General features: G+C 42.6%; 1 protein-coding gene across 3 annotated transcripts in view; it reads right to left on the bottom strand.

Moving 5' to 3' along the window:
• Window positions 1-25,514, bottom strand: part of LOC146202388 (aldo-keto reductase family 1 member B1-like) — a 90,248-nt gene that overhangs the window by 5,594 nt on the left and 59,140 nt on the right. For all 3 annotated transcript variants that reach the window (XM_084588146.1, XM_084588144.1, XM_084588145.1), the window contains exons 8-9: window positions 23,153-23,234; window positions 9,836-9,919 (exon numbers count right to left, since the gene is read on the bottom strand). In XM_084588146.1, coding sequence (XP_084444272.1) covers window positions 9,836-9,919; window positions 23,153-23,234 — 166 coding nt within the window. The remainder of the gene's footprint in view (window positions 1-9,835; window positions 9,920-23,152; window positions 23,235-25,514) is intronic.

The raw sequence follows: 25,514 nt of genomic DNA, 5'->3' as shown, positions 1-25,514 counted from the left end.
GATGCCGCTAACATACCTATTTCTTCAGATTTTCTTCCTTCCTGCCAAGAAATTTGCTGCGAGTGTCTTCTCACCCTCAACTGCCTACAACCAGATTTTGTAGCCATTTCCAAAATTCTTTCTTAATTTAAAGAAAAAAGCTTTTTATTTTTTTTTCCGAACAAGTACTTTTTTTTTCTTCAGAGGTACTTTGGTTGAAGCTGCAGCCTAGCAGATGATGCCACAACACTGCAGAACCTTTCCATGGGAGTTTCTACGTAAGGTCAAACAAAGCATGGTTGGTTGACCTTTTATATTTATACCAAAATTTGACACATTGTTGCCTGATAACTGGAAAAAAGAGATCTGCAATTGATTTTGCTGCCAAAAATTTTTCGAGGTACAGAAAATAATGACAAACAGGTGTGGAGTGCCGCGCTTACTTTCTTTGCTGTTTTGGGCAACTTTGGTTATGAATTACACAAAATGTGATAATGTTAGGTAGCTGAAGATTGCCTGACTAAATATATGCATGTTTTTAGTTGTATTCAGTTAATTTTCGCTTTTTCGGGTAGTGTAGATGTTTTCATAAAATTTCTCAAAATTGGCCCACGAAACGAAATTTTATCTATATTGCAGGCCTTTATCTAAAAAAAAAAAAGGTTTATGGAACAGCAGCAATTGTTACACACTATGTTCTCAACATACTTGTCTATCAAATTGCTAAAGCTTATATTTATGTAATGTTTCAATATAAAGATATGATTGCGCTAATTTCATAAAAACAGTGAATAAAAATGTTTTAACTCAATTAAAAACAAAAAATTCTTTGATATTTTGTCCTGTACTTCAGCTTTCAAAATCATTAAAAAACATATTGCATAATTTTGTTGCACTAGTAATTACGGCCACTTAAGGCCCTTGGGCAAGGCACAGCGCACCAAGCAGGTTTGAAGATTCTATGACATTTCTGAATCGCGTATGGTTTTTAAATTTTGGCATAATATTGTGACAGGTATAAATATGTTTATAAAAGAGGATTAAAGATAGACATTGAGAGACAAGACAGCCAGGAGCCAGGCAATGAGAGCTTAGCATTCGACGCACGTCTTTCTCTTCACCTTTCATGCAAGAGCGCACCATTTTGTCCTCATCGTTCTCCACTCGTAACAATATTGTACCTAGTAATTTTTGTCTTAATGTTGCAAATTAGCTGTGAGAGACACAGCAATGAATTATTCAGAATCAGTTTTGTACACGTGAAGTTCCTGATGTGTTGTGGCACCGGGCAGCATACAAATATTTTTTGCAATTCACTTTCACCATAACGCAGATTACCCAAAAAGAAGATAAAGTTCAATGAGCAAGCATTCCAAATAATTTTTAGTGACATGTAGAAATTGTGATGGTCATGGAGAACTGCCTCATTAAAGAACAGTGTTTCTGGGCTGCAATCGTTTACTCAAGTGATTCAACAGTGCAGATTACCTTCATTCCTGTATACACAATTTCTTCCATGCAATCCCGGCTATGCGTGCTGGCATGAAGTGTGAACAGCAGATTGAACATGTGGCAAAAGACCCAGTTCAGGCCGTCTGGCTGTCATCAACTGAGATAGGCGCACACATCTAATTACCAATAGCTTTTTTCCTTTTTCTTTTTTTTTTGGGGGGGGGGGGGCTCGATACCTTGCTTTGCCACTGGAGCATACCGTTCATGCTTTCCACTGATCACATCTGGTGCAGTGAAGTTTCTCATGCAGCAGCGGCTGTCACCCGTGCTGGTGAAGCGGGTGCTCAAAGCTCCCCAACAGTGCTTTGATCTCACTTCCTTCACACCTGTGTTATCAGTGTCTTGTTTCAGTGCGAACAAATGGAGAATAGAATAGCGAAGCTCCAGTGCATATGCGTCGAACAGCTACCCGAGAGGCACTACTGTTTCGAACTCTGTCAGTCTGAGGAAGGGAAGACGAGCACTCACTGCACCACTTGTTAAAATGAATGTCTCAGGTGCGCACACCGCGCTCATGGCCGCTCCGGTGGCCAAATCATCTTAAAATGAACATCCTCAGTTCCATCAACATCTTTTCTGTACTGCTGGGATTTATTTAAGAACTTGAAATCTAATCCTGCTTGCATTTTATACACTTAGAGGGCAAGAAGTCGGGCCTACAACAGTTGCTAATTCTTGTGCAAGGGTCTTATTCAAATGGCCGCAACTACTAGTGCATCAATATTACGAAACATGTTTTTAATTATTTTTAATGTTGAAGTGGAGGAGAATATGTGGACAAAGTTTAAAAAATATAAAAAATGGGCTTTTTTTTTTTATTGTCCTCAGAAATTTTCATTGTTTGCTGTTTTCTTGAAATTAGCACGATCATATCTCTGTATTGAAACGTTATGTAAATATTTTGAGACAGATGGAAGCACTGACAGGTTCACTTTTACACAGACAAGCGGATGCAGCAGCTATCAACCAGCAGCAATTTGTCCACACTTCGTCTTCTCCGGACGAGATGACCGATGATGATGGATATGTACAGATGAAGCTGACGTTCATTCACAGTGCTTACACTCTTCCCCCTCCAGAACGGAAGACCGACGGGTAAAGTGTTTCAAACGCAGCACGTGCACTACCTTGGTGCCGCAACAACAACAGTCACGAACAGGCGATGCAGGGGTGATTCGATAGTTCACTGGGGAAGTTTGTTCCAGGATTGTGTACGGGCCAATGAAGCAGCTCAAACATTTTTCACACAAGCAGGGGATGCGAGTGGGTGTCCAGAGCAGTACTTCATCACCAGGGCAGAAAGACACTGAGCGGTGGGTCGAGTTATAGCTGCTTTTTCTGGAAGCTTGAGTGGCTTCAGTTTGTAGGCGGGCAAGCTCACAGCTGTAAGTGATAAGAGAAATGAATTGTTTGTGGAAAGGTGCGGCAGAAGGTGGGGAAGCTGAGAAGAAAGATGCTTCAAGTGAAAAGGTAGGGGGGTGGCTATGAACATGAAAATAAACGGAGAGTAGGTGGTGGTTTTGTTGAACGGCAGTGTTGTAGGCAGAGGTGACAAAGGGAAGTAGAGTTCCAGATGGGTTGAAGGCGGATGTAGGTGGACAGCATATCAGAAAGGGTGTGATGAAAGCGTTATGTGAGGCCATTGGTTTGAGGGTAGTAAGCGGACAGTTTTGTGCATCGTGCCCGAAGCATGAAGCACTGCTGTGAGTACGGAGGAGAGGGATGACTTTCCATGATCGCTGGGAATGACACGAGGTGCAGCTTGGTGAAGAAGTATGATGTGGAGAAAGAAGTTGGCGATTTCAAGAGCGGCGCCAGAATGAAGAGCTATGGTTTCAGCGTATTGGGTGGTGGTCGACTGCAGTAATGACCAATTAGTTGCCCACTGGAGTCAAGGGCAGGGGTTCATACAAGTCAATGCCGACGACTTTGAAAGGCGTGAAAGGATATGGGAGAGATGGGATACGGGATTAGGAAAGGATAAGGGAGAGGTTGCAGGAGACTGGCTGGAGGTGACGTAGGCCGCTTGCGTCGCTGGCAAGGGATGCAAGATGCAACGTATTTCAGAACAAAGGTTGTGAGGCTAGGCCAGAAGAAACGGCTTTTGATGTGGTCGTAGGTTTTCTGGTAGCCAGGGTGGCCAGCGGTGGGGTTGTCGTGAAAAGCTTGCACAATTTGAGGGCGCAGAGAATGGGGAATTACAGGAACCCAGGCATGGCCCAGCAGGCTGTAGCTGTGCCAAAATAGCGTGCCATCCCGTAACTTGAAATTGTTGAGTTGACAATGGAGACAGGCATTTGGTGGTCTAGTAACACCACTAATACGATCTATCAGCTTTCGACAGTATGGGTCAGCACGCTGGTAGTGAGCAAGATCCCAGACTATTTCTGGTGCGGGAGCAATGGAGGCGGCGGTCATGAGTGTAGGCTCTGAACGGTGAGGCTCCGAAGGTGCGGGCAAGATGGGGAGGGGTGATATTGTGATGGCGAAGCAATAGGATGAGCGAGAGTCCCGGCTTCCTTGTGCTGCTGGCCTGATTTGTAAGTTACTGTGCAGTCGCACACTTGAAGGTGGAGAATCCAGCACCCGACATGACAAGTTTTTCACAGATGATAACCATCATAGAGCGTGGTGGTCAGTGACGACCGTGAAGTGACGGCTGTACAGGTAGAGATGGAATTTTTGAACAGCCCAGACAACGGCGAGACATTCTTTCTCAGTAATAGCGTAGTTTTGTGCTGGAGGACTCAGCGTATGGCTTGCGTAGGCAACAACTTTTTTTGGTAAAGCAGTCTTGTCGTTGCAGAAGAACAGCGCCAATGCCATGTCCACTGCCGCCAGTGTGCAAAATAGTCGGAGCTTTATCATCAAAATGGCAGAGGATGGGACCCGAAGTCAGAGCACGCTTTAGAGTTTCAAATGCCAACTCACAAGCAGGAGACCAGACGAAGGGGCATGTCGGTTTGGAGGAGCGCATGTAAAGGTGAGGCAATAGAGACAAATTGCAGACAGATGAAGCGACGGAAGTATGATGCCGATTCCAGGAAAGTGCGGAGATCTTTGACCTGAATCTGATGTGGAAAGTGCAACGCAGCAGCGATTTTCTTAGGATCAGGCTTAATTACCTCGCTGCTTACAGCGTGGCCGAGAACTTTAATAGGTTTGAACACAAAGCAACATTTCTTTATGTTTAGCTGAAGGCCAGCATTGAGAAATGCTGTTAAAATTTCATCGAGACGAGTGAGATGATCAGAACATGTCAAAGGAAAATGATGATGTCGTCCAAATAACAGACATGTTTTCTATTTGAGGCCTCGTAGAACTGTGTCAATAATACGCCCAGATGTTGCACGAGTGTCGCAGAGCCCAAAGGGCATTACATTAAATTCCTATAAACCATCTAGTTTGGCAAAGACGGCCTTCCCTTTGTCATCTTCATGCATCGGAATTCGCCAGTAACCTGATCTTAAGTCAAGGCTGGAGAAAAATTGGGCACCTTGCAAACAGTAGAGTGCATCGTCAATTCGGGGAAGGGATACACATCCTTGTGATTTTATTGAGAGCATGATAATCCACACAAAATCGAACCGAACCATCCTTTGTTTCCACTAACACAATAAATATGTGATGACCAGGAACTGGACAAAGGGCGTATTATGTTGCGGGCGAGCCTGCCAGCAACATTTTCCTGGATAATCTTGTGCTCGGTTCAAGACAAACGATATGGCTGGCATCGAACAATGCCCGATCCGTGAATGCGATGCGTTGCTGCATCAGTTTGACCCAATGCTCCAGAACTCACGTTGAATGAGGCTGCGTGCTTGATCAATACAACGAGCAATTCTTGTGTCTGGTGTGATGTGAGGCTGGTGCTGATCGTGTTGCACAGTTCTGCACTGAGTGAAACAGGGGATGAATCAGAGTGACCTGAGGTGGAAATGGAGAGAAGGATGACAGGCTGGGTGGGAGCAACAGCAGCAACAGCAGAGCCGCAGTGCAGAAGAATGGGCTCCGATGTGTTGTTGAAGGCGGCGAGAAGAGAAGAACCATTGTAGAAGCGAATAAGTGACATGATTATAATACCCCTTGACAGGAGATGAGGCTGGGTGTAATCAAGATGTCCTCATCAGCCACGGCATCAGAAGTTACAGAAAGAATATCTTCACAGCCAGGATAGAGTATGTGATTGGCAACCATAATCAAGTGGAAGCAAGAGGGTTCTGAATCTGCAGTAGTGTTGCATTCAGTGATTTGAAGAGTAGGAGGGGAACACGTAATGACTGTTGATGCGTTGCAGAGGAAATCCCAGCCAAGGATTAGTTGATGGACACAGGATGATAGCACAGTGAACTCAATGTAGTGCAAGATGCCGTCAATGGTGATGCGGGCTGCACACAGTCCACAAGGGTTGATAGGCTCACCATTGGCAGAAGGTAATGGAAGACCGGTATAAGGGTGCGCACTTTTCGTAGTTGTAAGCACAAGTCAAGCTGCATGACGGAAATTGCGGCACCGATACCCATTAAAACTTCTCGTATATGGCCTGCAACGACTACAGTCAACATGTTCGATGGGGGCAGAGGAGGAATTGTAGCGATGGTATAATAGAGCAGCTCATAATGGAGCAGCCTCAGGAGTTTGGCTTGGATTCCAGGTGTTGTTGAGCCGCAGCAACTATAGGTGGTCAAGTCATTGGCAAGTGGCGCGAATGTCAGCTACAGTAGAGAATTTTGGGGGTTTCTAGAGCTGCGAATGCAAAAATCCAGTGTCCTTCAAAATATGGCAAACATGGTCGCCTTCAATTACTGCGGTGTTGACGTGCCGACAAAAAACAAGGGCATCTTCGATGTATGATGTGGTCTTACCAGGAAGCTGCATACGGGTGTCAAGCATCTTTTGGGAAGCTGTGAGATCAGCACCAACAGTGCCAAAGATCTGTTGGATCTGTGAGGTGAAATGAAACCAGTCAGGAATGGCGTCCCATGTCTTGGCCACGTCATTGAGACAGAATGCGATGTTGATGAGCTTCATAAAAGCATTCCAGCAATTAAATCCACTCATGCAATCGTACTGTTGGAGCCAGTCGTCCATGTCGTCACCTTGGAGACCGGTAAAAACAGGAGGGTTGTGCTGACGGGAGCTTATTGACCAAGTAGGCTGGCCTAAGGGTTGAGGAACAAGGACACCATGGGACGTCAGGTTCACAGAGGTAACACGGGTACCTGGAGGATGCACGTCAGTAGCGGCAGGTGCCGGAACGGCAGTTACAGCAGGGTGAGGTGAATCGGCATGGGCCATGATGGTTACATAGAATTCATTGACTATGAGAAAGCATTTGACTCGGTCGAAACCTCAGCGGTCATGCAGGCCTTGCGAGATCAGAGTGTAGGTGCGCAATATGTGAAAGTACTGGAGATATTTATAGTGGCTGCACAGGAACCATAGTCCTGCATATCGAAAGTGATAAAATTCCAATTAAGAAAGCTGTTAGGTAAGGAGACAGAATCTCCCCAGTGCTATTTATAGCTTGCTTAGAGAAAGTATTCAAAGGCATGGAATGGGACCAATTAGGCATCAGGGTCAATGAATATCTCAGTAATCTGCGATTTGCTGATAACATTGCCTTATTAAATAGCTCAGGGACCAACTGCAACTAATGATAAATGACCTAGACAGGAGAAGCAGAAAGGTAGGCCAGAAGACTAACAGCCTGGGAAAAGAACAGCAATTTAAAATAGGTAGTGAAGCATTGGAAATGGCAGGCGAGTATGTCTACTTAGGACAGGTAGTGATCGTAGATCCGGACCATGAAAGGGAAATAACTAGGAGTATAAGACTGGGACGGAGTGCATTTGGAAGGCACTCAAACATTATGACTAGCAGCTTACCGGTATCACTCAAGAGAAAACTGTATAACAGTTGCATCCTACCAGTACTGACCTATGGAGCTGAAACAAAGAGGTTAACGAAAAGGGTTCTACTTAAGTTGAGGACAACACAGAGGGCCATGGAACGGAAAATGGTAGGTGTAACATTGGATTCCAAGTGAAGGTAAGCGTAGCAGGGGGCGGCAGAAAATTAGGTGGGTGGATGAGATTAAGAAATCTGCAGGGGTCAAGTGGATGCAGCTAGCACAGGACCGGGTAATTGGAAGAAAATGGGAGAGGATTTCTTTCTGCAGTGGGTATAGTCTGGCTGATGATGATGATGGTCGACGTGGAGCCAACAATATCACCGGAACGAAGCTCCATTGAGTGCCGCGTAGAGGACTATGAGATCAAGAGACACCTCCACCAGTTGTGAGACAGGAGGAAGCACCAGAAGGTTCACTTTTCTATTCCCAGGCAAGCCGATGCAGCAGCTATCAACAAGCAGCAGTTCATCCACACTTGTGTCTTCTCCAGACGAGATGACCAATGATGAATATTAGAGATGAAGATGACATTCATTCACAGTGCTTACAATTTAAGCTTTAGTAGCTTGATAGACAAGTATGCTGAGAACATAGTGCAGAATTATTGCTGCTCTGCTTTAACCGTTTTTGAGATAAAGGCCTGCAAAGTAGGTAAATTTTTGTTTCCCAGGCTGATTTTGAGAAATTTTATAGAAACATCTACACTACCCAGAAAAGTCAAAACAAATTGAACATAGATAAAAACAAGCGTGTATTTAGCCAGACAGTTTTCAGCTACCTAACATTATTATATTTTGTGTAATTAATAACCAAAGTTGGCCAAACAGCAAAGAAGATAAGCGCGGAACTCGCGGAGATAAGCTGTACAAACTGTCATAAAATTTACAGTTGAACGTGAACAGCAGGGTAGTTTGCCTTATCTCGACGTCCTACTCACAAGAAACAAAGGAGACTTGCATTTCTCGGTACGTCCAACAAATGCACAGTCAGCGCAGCACAGTGGTCAAACACTGCGAGACATGCAACCATAACATTGACTTTGACAGAACAATTATACTGAATACTGAAGCTAATCCATGCAGGAGGCTTTTACTCGAGTCATGGCATATTCAGCAAACACCCGGTAATGTTAATCGCTCTTTGGGCACCCTTCCCTCTTCATACATTCATGGATTGCGGCCATTGACCCGGAGGTCGTCGACACAAGGCCTTAAAGAGACAAGCTGCATCTCGCTTGGAGTCACACCATGATGGAGTCGAGTCGGCTCCGAAACGTTGTGATTTTTTATTAAAGAACCTGGTTGGAGTCATTGACCTTTACCTTAAAAAATTTAAAAAGTAGCAAAGTGCACTGCATCTACAGGGGGAGCCACTGACAGGAGTTAGAAGTGGAATGTGAATTCCAATGCCCTTGCACTAAAATAAAGATTTCAGCAATGGGACAGGCACATGGCCAAAAGGGGGCAGTAAAGAAGTGCAACCTGCCCCCTAAAATTAGGCTTGCATTCAAATCTTATAGGAGTGCTCACACTGCTGGTCATGAGCCACCTGGCACCTTGGTAATAATGCAGTGAACTACCTAGATGTCACACCACTACATGATGTCCCCCCCCCTTAAAGAAAAAAAAAGTCCTGGCTAAGTGCTCTGCAAGATCAGGACAAACCACGGCTGGTAGTGAGTTTCTATCATTACGGCACATGCTTATGAATCAACACATCTTCCACAGGGTAAAGATGTGTAAGTATGCAATCAACAGCCCTGCTTTGCCTTGCCGCAAGCTGCAGACAGCAGACAAGTCTCACAACTACACATATGAACTAATGCGCCCAAATTAACCAGGCAATACATATTCTGCTACAGTGATATGCAATCAATTGGTAGTTGAGCACTGGAACCCAAGGTTTTCAGAAGCAGCCTCATAAAAACTGTGATTAAGTTCATGGTTCTCATGTGAGTGTCACAGATAGCTCCCATATGCATACAATTATATTAAGTGTTAGGTAATGAAAACATAAGTGCACCGCATCTAAATGAAGTGAAGGAAGGTATTGGTTGCAGCAAACTGTTCTACCATTTCGAAAATGTTTACAAAAGCTGCATGTAGCATGTCTAGTGTTAATTATGCAGTGGGCCTGGTGACTGGTGAAAGACCAGTCTATACCACATTCAGAATTACATTGAACAAGGTGCACTTGTACAGGTCCTTCAAGCATTACATAGAAACTGGCCAAAAGATCTACCGTTCAGATATTTACTCTCTTGCTCTCATCAAGAAATATTCTGATCAACTATCTAGAGAGAAGAGATATTGTTGGTATACATAGATTTAAGGTTACGGTGTAACATTGCAACGGCCAAGGAAAAGAACCAGAAGAAAGAGCAGAAAGGACAAAACATGTCAGGCGACGCAAGTTGTCAGGAAAACATACATCAAAGTTTGATATGATCCTTTCCTTTGTGACACTTTTTGGTATCACGATGACTCCTCGTTCAACTTGATAGCGCAGAAGAACCTGGTGAAAAAAAGAAGAGAAAAGAAAATCCATCTTAGCAGTGCACTTTTCCAACATGGCTGTTTCGCCCTTGTAACTGTAATGCTAGACTATTTCGACACTATAACTTCATTTAATCGCAAAAGCAGGTACAAAAAATGCACTTGCTAATTCAACTACTTTGAGCACTATAATTTCCCATGGTGATATTGTGTAGCTTAAAACATCAAAATGTAAAAGTTTACAGTACATGTTTAAACTAATTCCAAACAAGTATTTGGCCACAATGTGAAACTATGTGCAAACTACTCTTTACTCAGCCAATTTATTAAAATTCCATTTAATACAGCATTAGGTTTTATTCTCTGCATTTCGAGTTCATGTTCAAATACCAAATATGAAATGTTTTGTTCCTTTTTTTCAGGTACATGAAACCATGCTTTTCAACTGAGCTACACAGTACAACATGTCGTGAAGCACATCCTTAGTTTGCCTTCACCAGCTGACTGCTCCCTCTGGGTAGTTAAAGTCAATAGCAAAGAAATATGCTTTGAACAAAATAATAATACTCAGTATCCTGACCCCATTACAACCAGCAGTTTTGAAGAACACCACCAGTGGATTTGTGCGAGTTAAGCCATGAAGAAAAGCTCGGTAATACTATGACAAAGGAGTTCAGACAATAATTTAAGGAACTTGTGTTAACTGTGCAACACTGAACCAATAGCCAGCTTCAATGAATGATCAAGCGCCAGTTCCTTAGAAGGGACATTTATTTTGTGATAGATTGCACTGCTTTCTAACGGAGCATATTAACAACATAATTCACCAAAGGACAGGATGTCTAAACCGATGTGGAAGCAGTCAGGACATAAATGCAATCCTTGGAGGTATTTTCCGGCATATCTTGCATTACAAGGAAAGTGGTAAAGCCAGGCTTCGGTGGCATTGAGCATAAATACACTGAAGGCTGCAACAGGATGCTTCTCACTAGAAATGTGTTATCACTGAAAAACAGAAAACTGTATATGACTGCATCCACAGTCTAGTCTAAAACAATGTCAGACAGGAAACAGAGAACTACTGAACACAGAAGGATGTTTTCGAGATGGAACAGAACGACCACAAGAATACTCTACATTTCCGACCTGAACATTATAGTGAAATACTAAAGCATAAGCCGAATAACACCACTATCCTCAAGTCCCGTGATGAATACTGAGCTCTTACCAGCACCACAGCATCTATCCATGACTAGACTGCACTATTCAAAAATAGTTTTATTTATTTATTTATTTATTTTTACCCTCAGGCCTGTACAGGCATTTTAGAGGGGAATGGGCAAAAAGAAATTCAGAGGAAACAATGTAAAATGCGGGTACATAAATAATAGACCTTATACATATATACAATGTTGGCTATGAAATCGGAATAACTTTATTAGTAAATACAAAACTGGTAGTGCTTATACAGTGCAAGTTAGAACTTTGCGAAAATTATTTGTTCATAATAGATATAATTTCATTTGGAAGATCTTTCCATTCTTTGAAGTACGGGGAACAAATGAGCGTAAGAAAGAATCTGTTTTGCATAAGGGGATGGCTGCTTTGTAGAGATGATCAATGCAATTCGATATGTAATAGCAGTGTCTGTGACAGAAATTGTTGTGTAAGATGGAATGATAATATTTGTGGAATAGGGTTAGCCGGCAAGCTTTTCGTCCTGAAGGCAATGATAGAAGACTCAGATTAGTTCTCATTTCTGTGATGCTTGCTCTTTGGTTATAGTTGGAAAGAATGAAACGAGCAGAGTTATTCTGAACATGTTCAAGTGCAGTAATTAAGTAGTCATGGCTAGGACCCCAGACTGCTGCTGAGTATTTTAACTTTGGAAGTATTAATGTTTTATAAAGAACTGATTTCAAAGCAGACGGTGCATGAGAAAAATTATGTTGCAGATAAACTAACACTTTGTTACATTGTTGATAACGTAATCTATATGAAGTCTCCAGGTTAGGTTGGATGAAATGTGAATACCTAAGTATTTATAAGAATTGACACTATCAAGTTCACTGTCATTCAGACAGTATACAGGGGACGGATTAGCAGTATGGGTGACATGCATGACCTTGCATTTTTTAGAGTTTAGTTCCATCAGCCACTGATTAACTATAGCCGTGAGGTCGCGCTGTAGGACGTTAATATCATTATTGTTTTTTATCTCATGAAAAATAATGCAGTCATCAGCGAATAAATGTATGTTAGATGACACATAGGATGGAAGATCATTTATATAAATTAGGAACATTAATGGTCCGAGGACGCACCCACTCGATCCATTTGAACAAATTAGTGTCAATATTTAGGAGACATAATTTTTAAAGAAACAAATAATGGCAAACCTTATCAAAGGCTTTCGAGAAGTCTAAAATGATGCAATCAGCGATTGATGATTTATCTTATATATGATGTAAGCTACTTGTAAAAGAAATTAGTTGAGTCTCACATGAATATGTTTCGCAGAAACCATGTTGTGCGGACGAGAAAAATGAATTACTCCCAGGAAAGTTCACAAGTGCGGCGAATATGATATGCTCAAGTAATTTTCAGCATGTACTTGTAATTGATATGGGACAGTAAATAGTAGGAGAGGACTTGCTCCCAGATTTGTGAAGTGAAACGATCTTCCCAATTTTCCACTGTTCAGGAAGTGTGCCAGTGTCCAGTGACTATTAAAAGATATGGGCTAAAAAACTGAGCTATAGGCACAAGTGTTCTTTAAGAATTTTGCATTAACAAAACCGTAATCATGAGGAGTTATACTACGAAGACTAGTACAGGGCCCGTATCTAGAGCTTGCGTCGTTATCGAAGTGCTGCTATCTCACGTGACCTCGAGTCATCTGATTGGTGGAAACGCCGGAACACGATGTTACTGCCTCTTCCGGTACCGTATTGGCAACACCCGGTTCCGGTGTTTCGACCAATCGGCTCCAGGTCAGGTGAGATAGCGACACTTTGATAACGCCGCAAGCTCTGAATACAGGCCCTGATTTGGGAAGAAAAATAGTTAACAAAAGCCTCATTTAGTGCTGCAGCACAGATATCATTATTAACTGACTCAGTAAATCACTAAAGTAGTAATTTCTAAATAATAAGAGATCGGGCACAAGACTGCATCATTTTTCTTATCAGAATGCTTCATTAAGAAGTCTCATGCGCCATACCCTTGCAGATTCCTATTTACATGAACCAAGGTAGTCAATATACATATGCAATGATAATGATGACGAATTTTAATGGCACAAGGGCAGATATGACCAAAGAGTGCCATGGCACAAGACATTTTCTTTCACACAAGGTGGAGTCATATACCTGACATATTTAATACTATACAAAGCACGGAATGGGTAGTGGATATTGCAAGATGGAAATAAATGTGATGTTCCTGTAACATCCACCTTTGTTCCACATCTCATATACATATATTTTCACATGCCCAAATGACCACTTCCGGGCGTAACAGCTCTGACTCTCTTTATTTTTCTCACTGACTTCATTGCAATTAGAGTGCCAAACCTCGGCCAGACTCTTCCTCTGCTGGCAGCTAAGGAATAGCAACGAGAGCTGTGTTGTTACACCACATTCCTGAATTCACGAGAAATCCTAGACACAGACACAAGACCAAAGAGAGAACATTTTTCTGGAGCACACACACCCTAGCTGACATGTCATTCTAGGCTCAGGCCTACCTGCTTAATATCTTCTTTAGGCAGCAAGTTAACGCAGCCCTTTTCTGCTATGACATGGCATCTAGGGAATAAGTCTTGCAAAGAACCCCAACCTTTCCATGTTTTCCCTGATTTTCACAGTCAAAATTCCCTGCTCACTGAAGGTGCAGAAAAACATAGTCTGGCCAGTGACAATGAATAGTATACATGAACCTTTTACAGCAGTGACTATTTACCTAGACAGTGAATTCAAGACTGAAAATGTATTTAATCTTTCTGCTCCAAGACAGCATACTTTTTCAAAGGAAGCACAGCTTCAAGCAGTGTACTATGAATTAACTGTTGCTTCTCCTCCTCCACATTTTCAATAACGGTGGCTACCCACTTTTTTCTCTATGTATCGGGCATCTGGTGTTTCCAAAAATTATTGGCAAATATAAAATTGGGTTTTGAAGCAGACTACAGTTGAAAAGACTGGTTAATAAAACTGAATATTCTCAAATAGTTTGAATATCAGCACAGGTAATTTAATCTATAAATGTGTTTCTGCAAAATAGATGCATAAAGAACCAGACTATTTAAACAAATATTATATTCCTGATCTTCATTTCTCATACCCTTAAAATATACCGAGCATCACATAAAGAGAAGGGGAGACTATGTAGCATGACTACAGTTCATACAAAGTATACATGTATACATATAATTGAAAACTGTCATGACAGCATGAAAAGGGAACTACTGACTGTTGTGAAATATTGTAAGCTGTCCAACATATGTTCTGTAAGCACAGACCAACACTGCTGTTGCTCGGATGGGCCAACAGGGACCGACAAGAGTAGGCTTAGTGCCCGTAGAAATACGTGGAGACAAAAGTGCGCAAAGTGGTTTTCTAATTTTATTGTGCACCTCTGATGTCATGAACATTTCCTAGAACAGACTGTGAAAATATCAAAAGTCATTCTAAAGGCGATTTAATTTTTCCTTAACACACCATGAAACATATAGGCATACAAGTTGAAAATTGTTCTCATGGAAACATATGCAAGCAAAACTTACCAAAATATTTTTCTCGTTTCAGAGAGCACCAAAGGAAGCAGTCTGTCAGCAAAATTTGGCTACTCTAAGCACTTCTAAGAGAGCACGTTGTTGGGCTAGTCGGTCATACATACTTAAAAAAGGGGAATTGCGCTAAAAAAAAGACACATATACATGTCCTCTCCTCGTCCGTGTCTCTTTTTAGCGCAATTCCCCTTTTTTAAGCACTTCTAAGAGTGTGACGAAGTATGCTACGTAACTTTTAAGGCAATCTATTTTTAAATGCCTCAATAAATGCGGCCTGTGAAGCCACAAAAACACTGAGCGAACAGTGAGCCCACGCCCGGTTTCACAATACACATTCATGACAGCAGTTTTAAAATAGGCTGCCTTTGAAATGATGTAGCATACTTTGTCATCACAATACACATTCATGACAGCAGTTTTAAAATAGGCTGCCTTTGAAATGATGTAGCATACTTTGTCACACCCTACTTCAGAGCACACACCCAGTTTTAACAACCTGCTGCCTTTACTGATACTTTGTTAAATGAGAAAAAAAAAATTCGGTAAGTTTTGCTTGTATATGTGCTTACATGCAATTTTATGGGTTGTGCCCTCGACTCGTATTCCTCATGTTTCGCGGTGTTTTAAATATACTCCACCTTAGAAATGACATTTCATATTTTTACAATCTGTTCTAGGATGTTCATGACTGCTCTTCACCAAGGGACAGCATCATAGGTGCACTGTGAATCAGAAAGCAGTTAGAAAGTGTTTGTTTCTATGTGTTCCTATTGGAGCTAAGTCTACTTTTCACACCCAGTCTGCTAAGGTGGTGACGAGACGAGCACTGCTCACTTTGTTTGTAAACACAGTGTTGCCTATGAATGCACGTCACAGTTTATATACAAAAAAGGTATATTTCCTTCCAGCGGCTGTTATGGCTGCCATCCCCACACAGGTGAAGTAAGATGAAGCTTGCTATTAGAGAGGCATGGCTTAGTGTATTACTGTGAAACACAAGATGGCTTGCAAAATGGAAGAGTGATAGCTTAGGTTACAATGCAAGTGAGACATCAAGAGAGATACACCCTTCCAAGCTCCCTCATAACACCTAAAGGAACAGCGCTGCAAATGTAGTGATCTTCACGGCCCACAGCATGTTAGCCATAGAATGCTAGTTATATGAGGTTTTATGGCGCAAGAGCAACTATGGCTATATTGCGCCAAACACAAGGTTAGATGATTTGTCATGTGAAGTGCTTAAGAGTGGTTCTATATTCGATTGAAAACATTGGCTTCCTTAAGAAATGTACAAACTAGAGAGAAATCGACGAATGCTTGTTCCCTGCAGGATGAAATGAAATGTGTTTACTATAAAATAAAGTAAAATATTTTTGTCTGAGGTTCTCAAGTTGCATGCATGAGATTAAAATGTGATTGACTGTGTGTTCATCTCCGCACAATTCACACACTGGTTTGTCTTTATTTGTGTAGAGAAAATTATGAGTGATGTGTGTGTGTCCTATGCGTAGACAGCATAAAATAAACTCAATAAAATGTTCCTGATGTCGGCATGATTTCCATTCTCTTAAAAAGGGCTTTACAGAATGTAGCTTGTTCTTTTCTTCATTTTCCCAATCAGCTTGCCATCTAACTCTTAGTTTCCTGTGCACCAACTTTATACAATCCCTGTGTGGTATGTTCTCACGTTTTATAGTGCAGCGCATGCGTCTGCCCTCTCATTACCCTTAATTCCAACATGACTGGGGACCCAGCAGAATGTTACATTATGTTTTGGGGACATTACCTGTACTAAATCGTGTGTATTATGTTGCCAATAAGTGGTTCAACTGCATTTTTAGAGTTTAATGCAGTGAGGACCCCTAAAGAGTCAGTGTAAATGATGCTATTTTTAATGTTTTCATTTCTTTTTTTTTTTACAGCAGTACAAACAGCATAGCACTCTGCAGTGAAAACTGATGTGTAAGGAGGTAGCCTTGTTATTGCTTCTGTTTCATCTTGTACTACTGCACTTCCAACACAGTTAGTACTTGTTTTTGAACCATCTGTGCAAAATGCAATGTAATTCGTATATTTTTCTTTTAGTGCCAGGAATTCTTGCAATATGTGTTCATGTGGAGTGTGCATTTTTTGAAACTGTGTTAGCGTGAGGTCAACAACTGCAGGGAGAGTGTACCACGGAGGGAGTGGTTCGTGTCTTGGTGCAATACATTCAGTTTCATTCAATACGTCCAGCTCTCGGCATTTTTCTTCGAAGTGCAAGAACAAAGGCTTAATTGCTTGAGGCTTGTTGTTGAAGAGTATTTGGGAAGGGCATTTCGTGACAATAGAGTAACAGAGATGGTTAGGCATAGTACGAATTTTGAGGACGTATGTACAAGTTAGTGCAGTTCTTCGACCTTTTAAAGCAGGTTCATTAGTTTCCACATAGAGGCTAGCTATTGGAGAAGTTCTATAAGCACTGGATGATAAACATAAACCAAGATTGTGAACTGGATCTAGCCGTTTTAAGTAGGATGGCCTGGCCGAGCCGTATACTATTGAGCCATAGTCTAACTTTAGAGAACGGTAAATATGTAAGCATATTAGAGAACGGTAAATATGTAAACGACATGCCCTATCAGACCCCCAGCGTTTTCTTGAGAGTACTTTCATCACATTGAGGGCTTGGGATGCTTTATTCTTTAAGTTGTTTATGTGTGGAAGAAAGGTTAGTTTTTTGTCAAAGGTGACACCTAAAAATTTATGTTCTTGTTTAACGGGCAATGGATTCTGGTTCAGGTGAAGTGTAGGGTTGCTTTGCAATCCTCGTCTGAGCGAGGATAAAACAGCTACCGTTTTTTGTGAAGAGAACTTAAATCCGTTGTTGTCTGCCCACGCGGACATTTTGTTTATAGTGATTTGTATTTGTCTTTCGCAGATTGACAAGTTGGAGGACGTGTATGCTATTTGGCCATCGTCTACAAAAAGAGAAAATATTATGGACCTTGGGATCCCTTTTGCTAACGAATTTATCTTAATTATGAAGAGTGTGGTGCTTAAGACACAGCCCTGGAGAACGCTATTTTCCTGCACAAAGTTAGTTGAAAAAGTTCAGCCTAAGCGGACTTTGAATATACGGTTGGTTAAGAAGTCACTCAAGCAGCTTAGCATTCTGCCACGGATACCTAGCTCGGCTAGGTCACGCAGGATGCCAAACCTCCACATTGTATCGTAGGCCTTCTCTAGGTCCAAGAAGACCCCAATACAATGCTGTTTGTGGATGAATGCTTCCCTGACTGTGTTTTCAAGGCGGACCAGGTGATCAGTTGTAGAAGATGACTTTTTAAACCCGCACTGATGTATATTTAATAGTTTTCGGGACTGGAGAACAGAAGTGAGTCAGACGTTTATTATACTTTCAAAAGATTTTGCGATACAGCTGGTCAAGGCTATTGGTCTGTAACTGGCATGTTTTGTAAGGGGCTTTCTGGGTTTTAAAAACGGTACTACTATTACTGCTTTTTTCCACGCTTCAGGTATTATTCCAGTGTCCCAAATTTTATTAAAAAATTTCAGCAGGGCCTCTATGGCAGCTTCAGTGGTGTGCAAGCATAGCATAATGTATGTTGTCTGGGCCTGGTGTTGTTCTTTTCCCGCGAGATAAAACTGTATTTAGTTCTTGTAATGTGATTGGTATGTTATATTCTTCATTTGTGCCTGTACGAAAGGGAAGTTTTTGTTTCTCTTTTATTGCCTTGTGTTTTTGAAATGTGTCTGTATAGTTTGAAGGGCTCGAAACTTTAGAGAAATGTTCGCCCAAAATGTTCGCCTGTTCTTCGAGTGTTGTTTGTGTTTCAGGTGTCGTCAACATTGGAAGAGTAAATGGGGTATAATCGTCGGTGAACTTTCGAACCTGTTCCCACATTTTCTTTGCAGGGATTGAGCTATTAATGGATGATACATAATTATGCCAAGAGGTTTACTCGGCATTTTGCCGGACGTATCATGCTCTGGCTTTTGCCTTTTTAAAGATTATCAAGCTCTTTGCAGTTGGGTATCGACGAAGGATGCCCCAAGCTTTGTTCTGTTTCTTTTTTTCTGCTTTGCACTCCTCCGTCCACCATATTTTGTGCTTTCTCCTTGCGTATTTGGATGTTTGTGGGATTGCTAATAATGCTGCTGTTATTATGCATGTGGAGAACCTTTCATTTATTTCGTCTGTAGTTAATTCTTCAGAGTACTGTTTTTCTAATGTGGCATTTGATTTAAAACTGACCAATCAGCGAGGTGAAGCTTCCAACGCCGTGGCCTTGATGGGATGATGGGTATAGAGGATGATAGTTTTAAAATAGCAGGTTAATGGTCACTCCTCCTAGGGTCATCTAAAACATCTCAGTTAAAATCATTAAACATGGATGATGAGGTGAAATAGCTAAATCAAGGCAGCTCATGTTGCCTTAGTTGGGGCAGCAATATGTCAGCTTTCTAGTGTTCAATCGACATATGTTATTAGACAAAATAAAATCTTCTATAATTTGTCCTCTTGTGTTGGTTCGTTCACTCCCCCAAAAGAAGAGTGCCATTAAAATCCCCAACTACCACGAATGGCTCCGGTAACTGTTGAATGAGTTCTTCTAGGTCATTTACTGTAAAGGTTAGGTGTGGCGGTAAGTATACAGAACATATTGTTATTGTTTTGTGGCTGATTATATTAACTGCCACTCCTTCAAACTTAGTTTTCTGTGGTACTTCTGTGGCCGGGACGTCGCTTTGTGCTATGATCGCAACGCCTCCTGAGAGTCTGTTTGCCTGTTCTCGGTCTCTTCAGAAGGTTTTAAGGATATTTGTGTGCTTTGGACCAAGGTTTGTCTCTCGGAAGCACAAAGCTGTAGGTGTCATTAATGTAAGTATATTTGTGATGTCTGTATAATTTCAGAGTAAACCCCTACAATTCCATTGTACTATGTAGGCCATATTGTGGTGTGTTGGGGAATAAAAGTTATTTAGGTTCGGGTGGAGTTACCCTCAGTTTTCCCTTTTTTTCCAACAAGTTCCGCCTCCACCTGCAACACAACTGTGTTGGGGGTGACGTCCATCGCCTCACTGGAGGCGCTGGAGGCCCGTGGCGATGCCACGGATGAATTAGCTAGGAGCCTCCCTCTAGATTGGGAAACCTTGTGGGTTCCCGACTCAGTCAGAGGTTGGCAGACACTCTTTCGGAGCTGGCAGAGGAGCCTTGGCTGCATCTGCCTGGGGCGGCATGGATGGCCCTTCCATAGGGTCCGAAGACGCCTTGATAGGTGCCAGGTTGTGGTCTGGCGCTCCGCCCCTGTACGCCATGTCCGCGTAGTGTGTCTTAGCGGTGAAGATGAATGGATTGTTTTTTTCTAGCCGTTTTCTTGCTTCAGTGAACGATAAGTTTTCTTTTGTCTTTATCGTGATAATTTCTTTTTCTTTCTTCCAGGCTAGACAAGATCGTGAATATGATGGATGTTATACTTTGGGCCTAAGGTGTTTGTTAAACATTTTGATACTAAAAATGGGGACAATGTTCGGGCTGGTTTTTCTTCAAGTTCGGAGTGAATGACATAGAACTTAGCATAGCTTTTCTTTGGTTTTCCAAGGAATTCTGCTGTAACTTCAGTCCGCCTCCGTTTGTCGAGGCGATCAGGTTTAGAGGATTTGGAAGCCATAAAGGTAAGTTTGTTGTTCGGCCAGGGTGGCGGCCACCCACCACGGAGCCCAACGAGGGGACGGGATATGAACGTGCAAGGCAGCCCTGCCCACATCAGCCCGACTATAACCAAATATGGTATAACACAGGGTGGTTAGCCACACAAGGTTAACCCTAGCTGCCAGGAAAAATGGGAAAAGCAGGAAAGGAAGAGGAGAGAGGACAGCGAAAGATGTAGGGGAGGATAGGAAAAGCGACTGCCGGTTTACCCCAGTCGGGTCTGGCCGGAGGTGCTGTCTATGGGAAGCGTGGGCCAAAGTGGTGTGTTGCCTCTGCCAAGGGCCTTAAAGGTCCAAATACTCAGCATCAGCTCAACCACCAGGGAGAAGTGGCGTACACTTCAGCTGCGTCTAGTCAGCTGAGTTCAGTTCAGTCTAGGTGACTCAAACTGATAGTGTCCATCAATATTCTGAACGAAAATGTGGCCATCGCACCGTACAGTCCAACGCGAAGGAAGCAAATTTTGAGCCCTGCGTGAACCAGTCTATCATCCATCTCGATCCCTTTTCCCCAGACACAACGATGCCACACACGGCTAAGCGTGGGTACTCGGGGTCCGTGGTGTCACACAAAACACACAAACACCTGCTTTAACAGGTGCCCCCTGCAGGGCCATAGAATGTCGGTTTCACTACACTGCAAGCCCTGGGCATAATGGCCCATAAATACGGTTGCATTTCGTTCAGCAACCAAGCAAGATGTTGGGACAGCAATTTTTTCTTCTCAGCACCAAAGCTTTTGAATGATCTGAGGTCTGAGATTTAGCAGCTTCATTTTTTTAAATTACCATGTTTACAAATGTTCACGCTGTTTTCCTGGCTTCAAAAGGGTAGTGGTCAGGTGCAATGGCATTATGTATGCTTCGACAGAAGCGACATACAGATAAAGTTCGAGAAACATTCAGAAAGTTGGCGAAACCTTCAGAGAACCTTGCCTTTGAAGAGCTCGAATCTGAGGGAATGGATCAGCCGGCCTCAAGCTCAGAGGACACTGACAGTGATTAAGAACAAGCCTCAAGTCAAAATAATCCTTTTTCAAACTTTTGCATATATAGCTGCAATTAATTTTATTTTGCAAGCAAAAAGTTTATGGGGCTAAAATCATTTTTCACCAAAGAAACATGTTTTTAAATTTTTGTGGTTTTGGATTGTGCATCTATTAAAGAACCTTTTCATCAACTTTGGTTGACATCTATGCAGTAGAAAAATTTAAATTAATATTTTTGCAATATAGGGCGCACCAACTATTAATATTATCTTTTAACACTGATTTCAAGATGCAGCAGCATAGCTGGCAAGAAACTGAAAGTGGAGTTTATCCCTAAGTTAGAATGCTTGTTTTTATGCCCTCTAGCAAAAAAAGACCTGCTATCGAGAGTACAGCAGACAGCTGAAAAGAAAAACAAAGAAAAGGAAAATCTTGAGGCCTGGCGACAGCTGATTGGCTAGTAAATAGAAATAGAAGCTTGGATTGACTAAAACTCAGCATGTGTAACCTTCGAACGCTGTTTTTGCACCACTGGGGCCTGCCTGACCAAAGTGCTCGACAAGCTGGAGACAGTACATGGAGTGCAGACGAAGTGGCACGCCCAGCAAGCAACCAAGGAAAACATTTCTGAGCGCAGACAAGGGTGCTAAAGAACTATAAAGCCGAAAAGAAAAAGAAGCAACTCGAAGCAATTACTACAGAGCAGTGTTGTGTTGAAAAGGACGACTCAACATATGCAGCAGGCCACTTTGATTTATTAGATTAGGGTCTAAATTTGAATAGCATTTTCTGAAACCTTTGAACTCATTTTTTTTTTTTTCAGTTTGCACTTATTGCAAGAGCGCAGCTGTTAAGAAAACTAGTATTTGCAAACTCATTCGCCAAGGACTGCTTTCAAGGTGGTCTTTGGACTAAAAATTGTCAGGAAAAAGATAAGGTACTTTTTGGGTTCCTAATTATTTTCTAAGAAAAAAAAAAGTATCAAACATTTGACATGTAATGACAGCGGAAAAAATGAAAGGAGTTTTTAACATGCTCAGAATTTTACAAAAACACCATAAGAGCCCGCAATTGGCTTCATCTTGGACAAGGAACTGCCTAGAACTTATCTAAGCACAAACAGTCCATTTTCATGATTTTTGAAATTATAGTTTCCCTAAGCTAACACACTTACTCATTATGACAGCTAGCTACAATTTTTTCCCATTTGTGCTAAGATGATGAAACTTATAATGTATTCTAATAAGAGGAAGATAAGCCAACCCTGAAAATGTTATCAAAATTGGTGCAAAAGTTCAAAAGTTGACCCCTTAGCCCCGCATCCCTTCTCAATTCATATATATGGGTTAAAACTCGTACCCGAATCTTTAAAAAAGTGTGGCCCTTACACGAGCTTATACACTACATGTGTGCTAAGTGAAAACATGTCATGACAATGTCCACAGACTGTTCAATGGGCAACCATGTACCTTCGCAATTGCAGGAAGACCATTATGTTATTTTTAACCGGTCCTTTTCTCTGACATTGCCAATTTTTTAGTGGTATCCCCTGGACCATAGCCCGATTTCTCCAGGTGCACTCAATTTTCTTAACACCAAATTTTCTACATTTTGCAGGTTGCTAGACACCCTGACATAAACACTGACGTCATTTACACCGCAAAAAGTCGCTTACAGAGACAATTCTCTACAAAAAAGGAATTGTGCACTGGCATGTCAACAAATTGACGGCTGTATATTGAGTCTTATTGTATAACCTGAGCTGCTGTCTTCCCATGTGCCTCAGCAATGGACTTGATTGCAGGGTCTTCCAAAAGAACAGGCTCATCAGGTTTTGCCCTGCAAAGAAAACGTAAACAAAACAATACGTAATTGTTGCAGTTTGAACCCATGACCTTGGGGTCAGTGGCCGAATGCAATAACCACAAATGCACTGCAGTGGATGGACAGAGAGATTGCAAGTGGCACGCTCAAGTGTGAAAACTTGACAAAAACATGCATACAAAAACAGGATATCAGGGTTGAACTCAAGCACAGAGCCAGTAATAGTGCTAACTGTAAAATGTGACTGTTTCAACCTATGCAGAAACAATTATATTCAGCTAATCTAGGCTGCAAGAAGTTCGTTTATATTGCCATGAACTGGTCAAATCATTATTCTTTTCCATCAGCTGCCAGCATGTAGCCTTGTCATCGTGATCCCAGTGCGCAAATCAATTCTGTGTTGTTTGTTTATTCATGCCCGTTGTGGTGAGACGCAGTCTTATCACTTTCTTTGCCACTCCAGATGTAGCGAGATGTATCTCGAAGATTCCGGTCACTTGTGTATGTTTCTATAATGTTCCAGGTTATGCTAGTCATTGCTAGCGGCTATATCTAGATGTTTCTTTGCCGCCTTAAAACTGAGCGTTGACGGGTGCGACAGGCATTCGTTGATCGACAACCGCCGAGCACGCTTGCTGCTATCGTCGCTGTCGACTGCTTAGCTCTTTTGCGGGTGCAAGTCAGCCTAATAAAGAGTTTATTTTGAGAATTTCAAGCCTCCTCAGTTGTCGCCAACGGACTCTTCACCACTATGTGACATCTGGTGGAGGTGCTGGCCTTCATGTTCTGGACTCTTCCTACAAGCTGAGACAATAGCCCTGTTCGTGTCATCCCAGGAGACCTGCCCACAGCCCAAGTCAGCCACCGACTTCAAGGGCTCCAACCTCAATACGGATTACTAACAGACCCCACCTGGACCTGGAAAGAAGATCTTGCAGTGACAATGGCCCAGTCTACAGTTCCCATTGTTATGCAGCAGGACAATGCCCGATTTGCGTCACCAGGCCACAGTTATGTAGAGGGTAGGTCTCCAAGCCCCTAAAAGAGAAACTAAAGGTGTAATTACCTTTGGAGGTGAGGTTGTTATACGGCGGACTAAGATCCTTTGCTATCGCCGATGGATGACGAAGACCTCGCCATTACGCTGATGCTCCTCTTGAAGACGCCCTCAATGATCATGCACCCAGGCTTCAAAAAGACACCGCCACTACGCATGACGATAACATTGATGACACCACGAACAGAGTCCATGCTGACACCGCCACCCGGCGAAGTGACAACGGTGTCCCCCGGCCATGACCTTAACACATGACGAAGTAGAGATCGAACACTGAAGCCAATGTGCGATACGAGGACGTGAACAAGTGACCTCGAAGTTGCTGCCGACAGCCACACGGTTACCATCTTACTCGGTACCGGAGCCCACTATTCTGCGTTTGCCGCCAAGCTCAAGAAAGTGACCCCCCCCCCCCTAGAATACCTTGCTAATCCGCACCACTAGTAGTAACCTTATTACGCCATTCAGCTAATGCCCTACAACAGTGACGGTGAATGGGCGTAATTATCCGACAAGCTTCGTGGTCCTACAGAACTGCTCGTGAGACATTACTGCGGGTATGGATTTTCTCAGTGAACACTGGGTGATCATCGACTAAAGCTCATCATGCTCTCGACGGATGCCATACCTTCCACGATGACCTCGACGCTTTGCATCGCTCTGAATGTCCTCGACAGAGACTTGACCGTGCCGCCCCGATCAAGCGTCGCCGCCTTAGTGGGCAATGCACAAATTGAAACTACTGAAGGGAAAGAGAGCTCAGCATCGCAAAAGGTATCGCCCATATGAATAGGCGCAGGTGCTGGTCACGAACTTCAACGAAGAATACCGGCATCTCAACAAGGGCACGATTGCTTTTCTCAATGAGCTAGCAGACAGCGTAGATGTCGTCGCCCTTACCAGCCAAGCCGAAGATGATGCACCCAACCTATCCAAGCAGCTCACGTTCGCCATCAACGCAGCACTACCCTGAGATAGACAAGACCGGATTCGCAATCTTCTTGAAAATTACAGCAAGTGCTTTTCTTCAGCGTCAAAGGCATGACAGACTCCATTGGCAAAGCACCGCATTATCACAGACAAACATGCCTGACCGCTTCGTCAGAGTCCCTACCGTGTATATCGCTCTGAGAACGCCAGGCCATATGTGATCAAAAGAGGAAATGCTTCATGACGATGTCATCCAACCATCGCAGAGCTCCTGGGCGGCTCCAGTCTTCTAGTGAAGAAGGCACATT

Source organism: Amblyomma maculatum, chromosome 1 (genome assembly GCF_055883805.1).
Source record: "Amblyomma maculatum isolate TAMU_Amacu chromosome 1, ASM5588380v1, whole genome shotgun sequence".
Classification (NCBI taxonomy): domain Eukaryota; kingdom Metazoa; phylum Arthropoda; class Arachnida; order Ixodida; family Ixodidae; genus Amblyomma; species Amblyomma maculatum.
The sequence above is the reverse complement of the archived record's forward strand: the minus strand, read 5'-3'. Positions and strand labels throughout refer to the sequence as shown.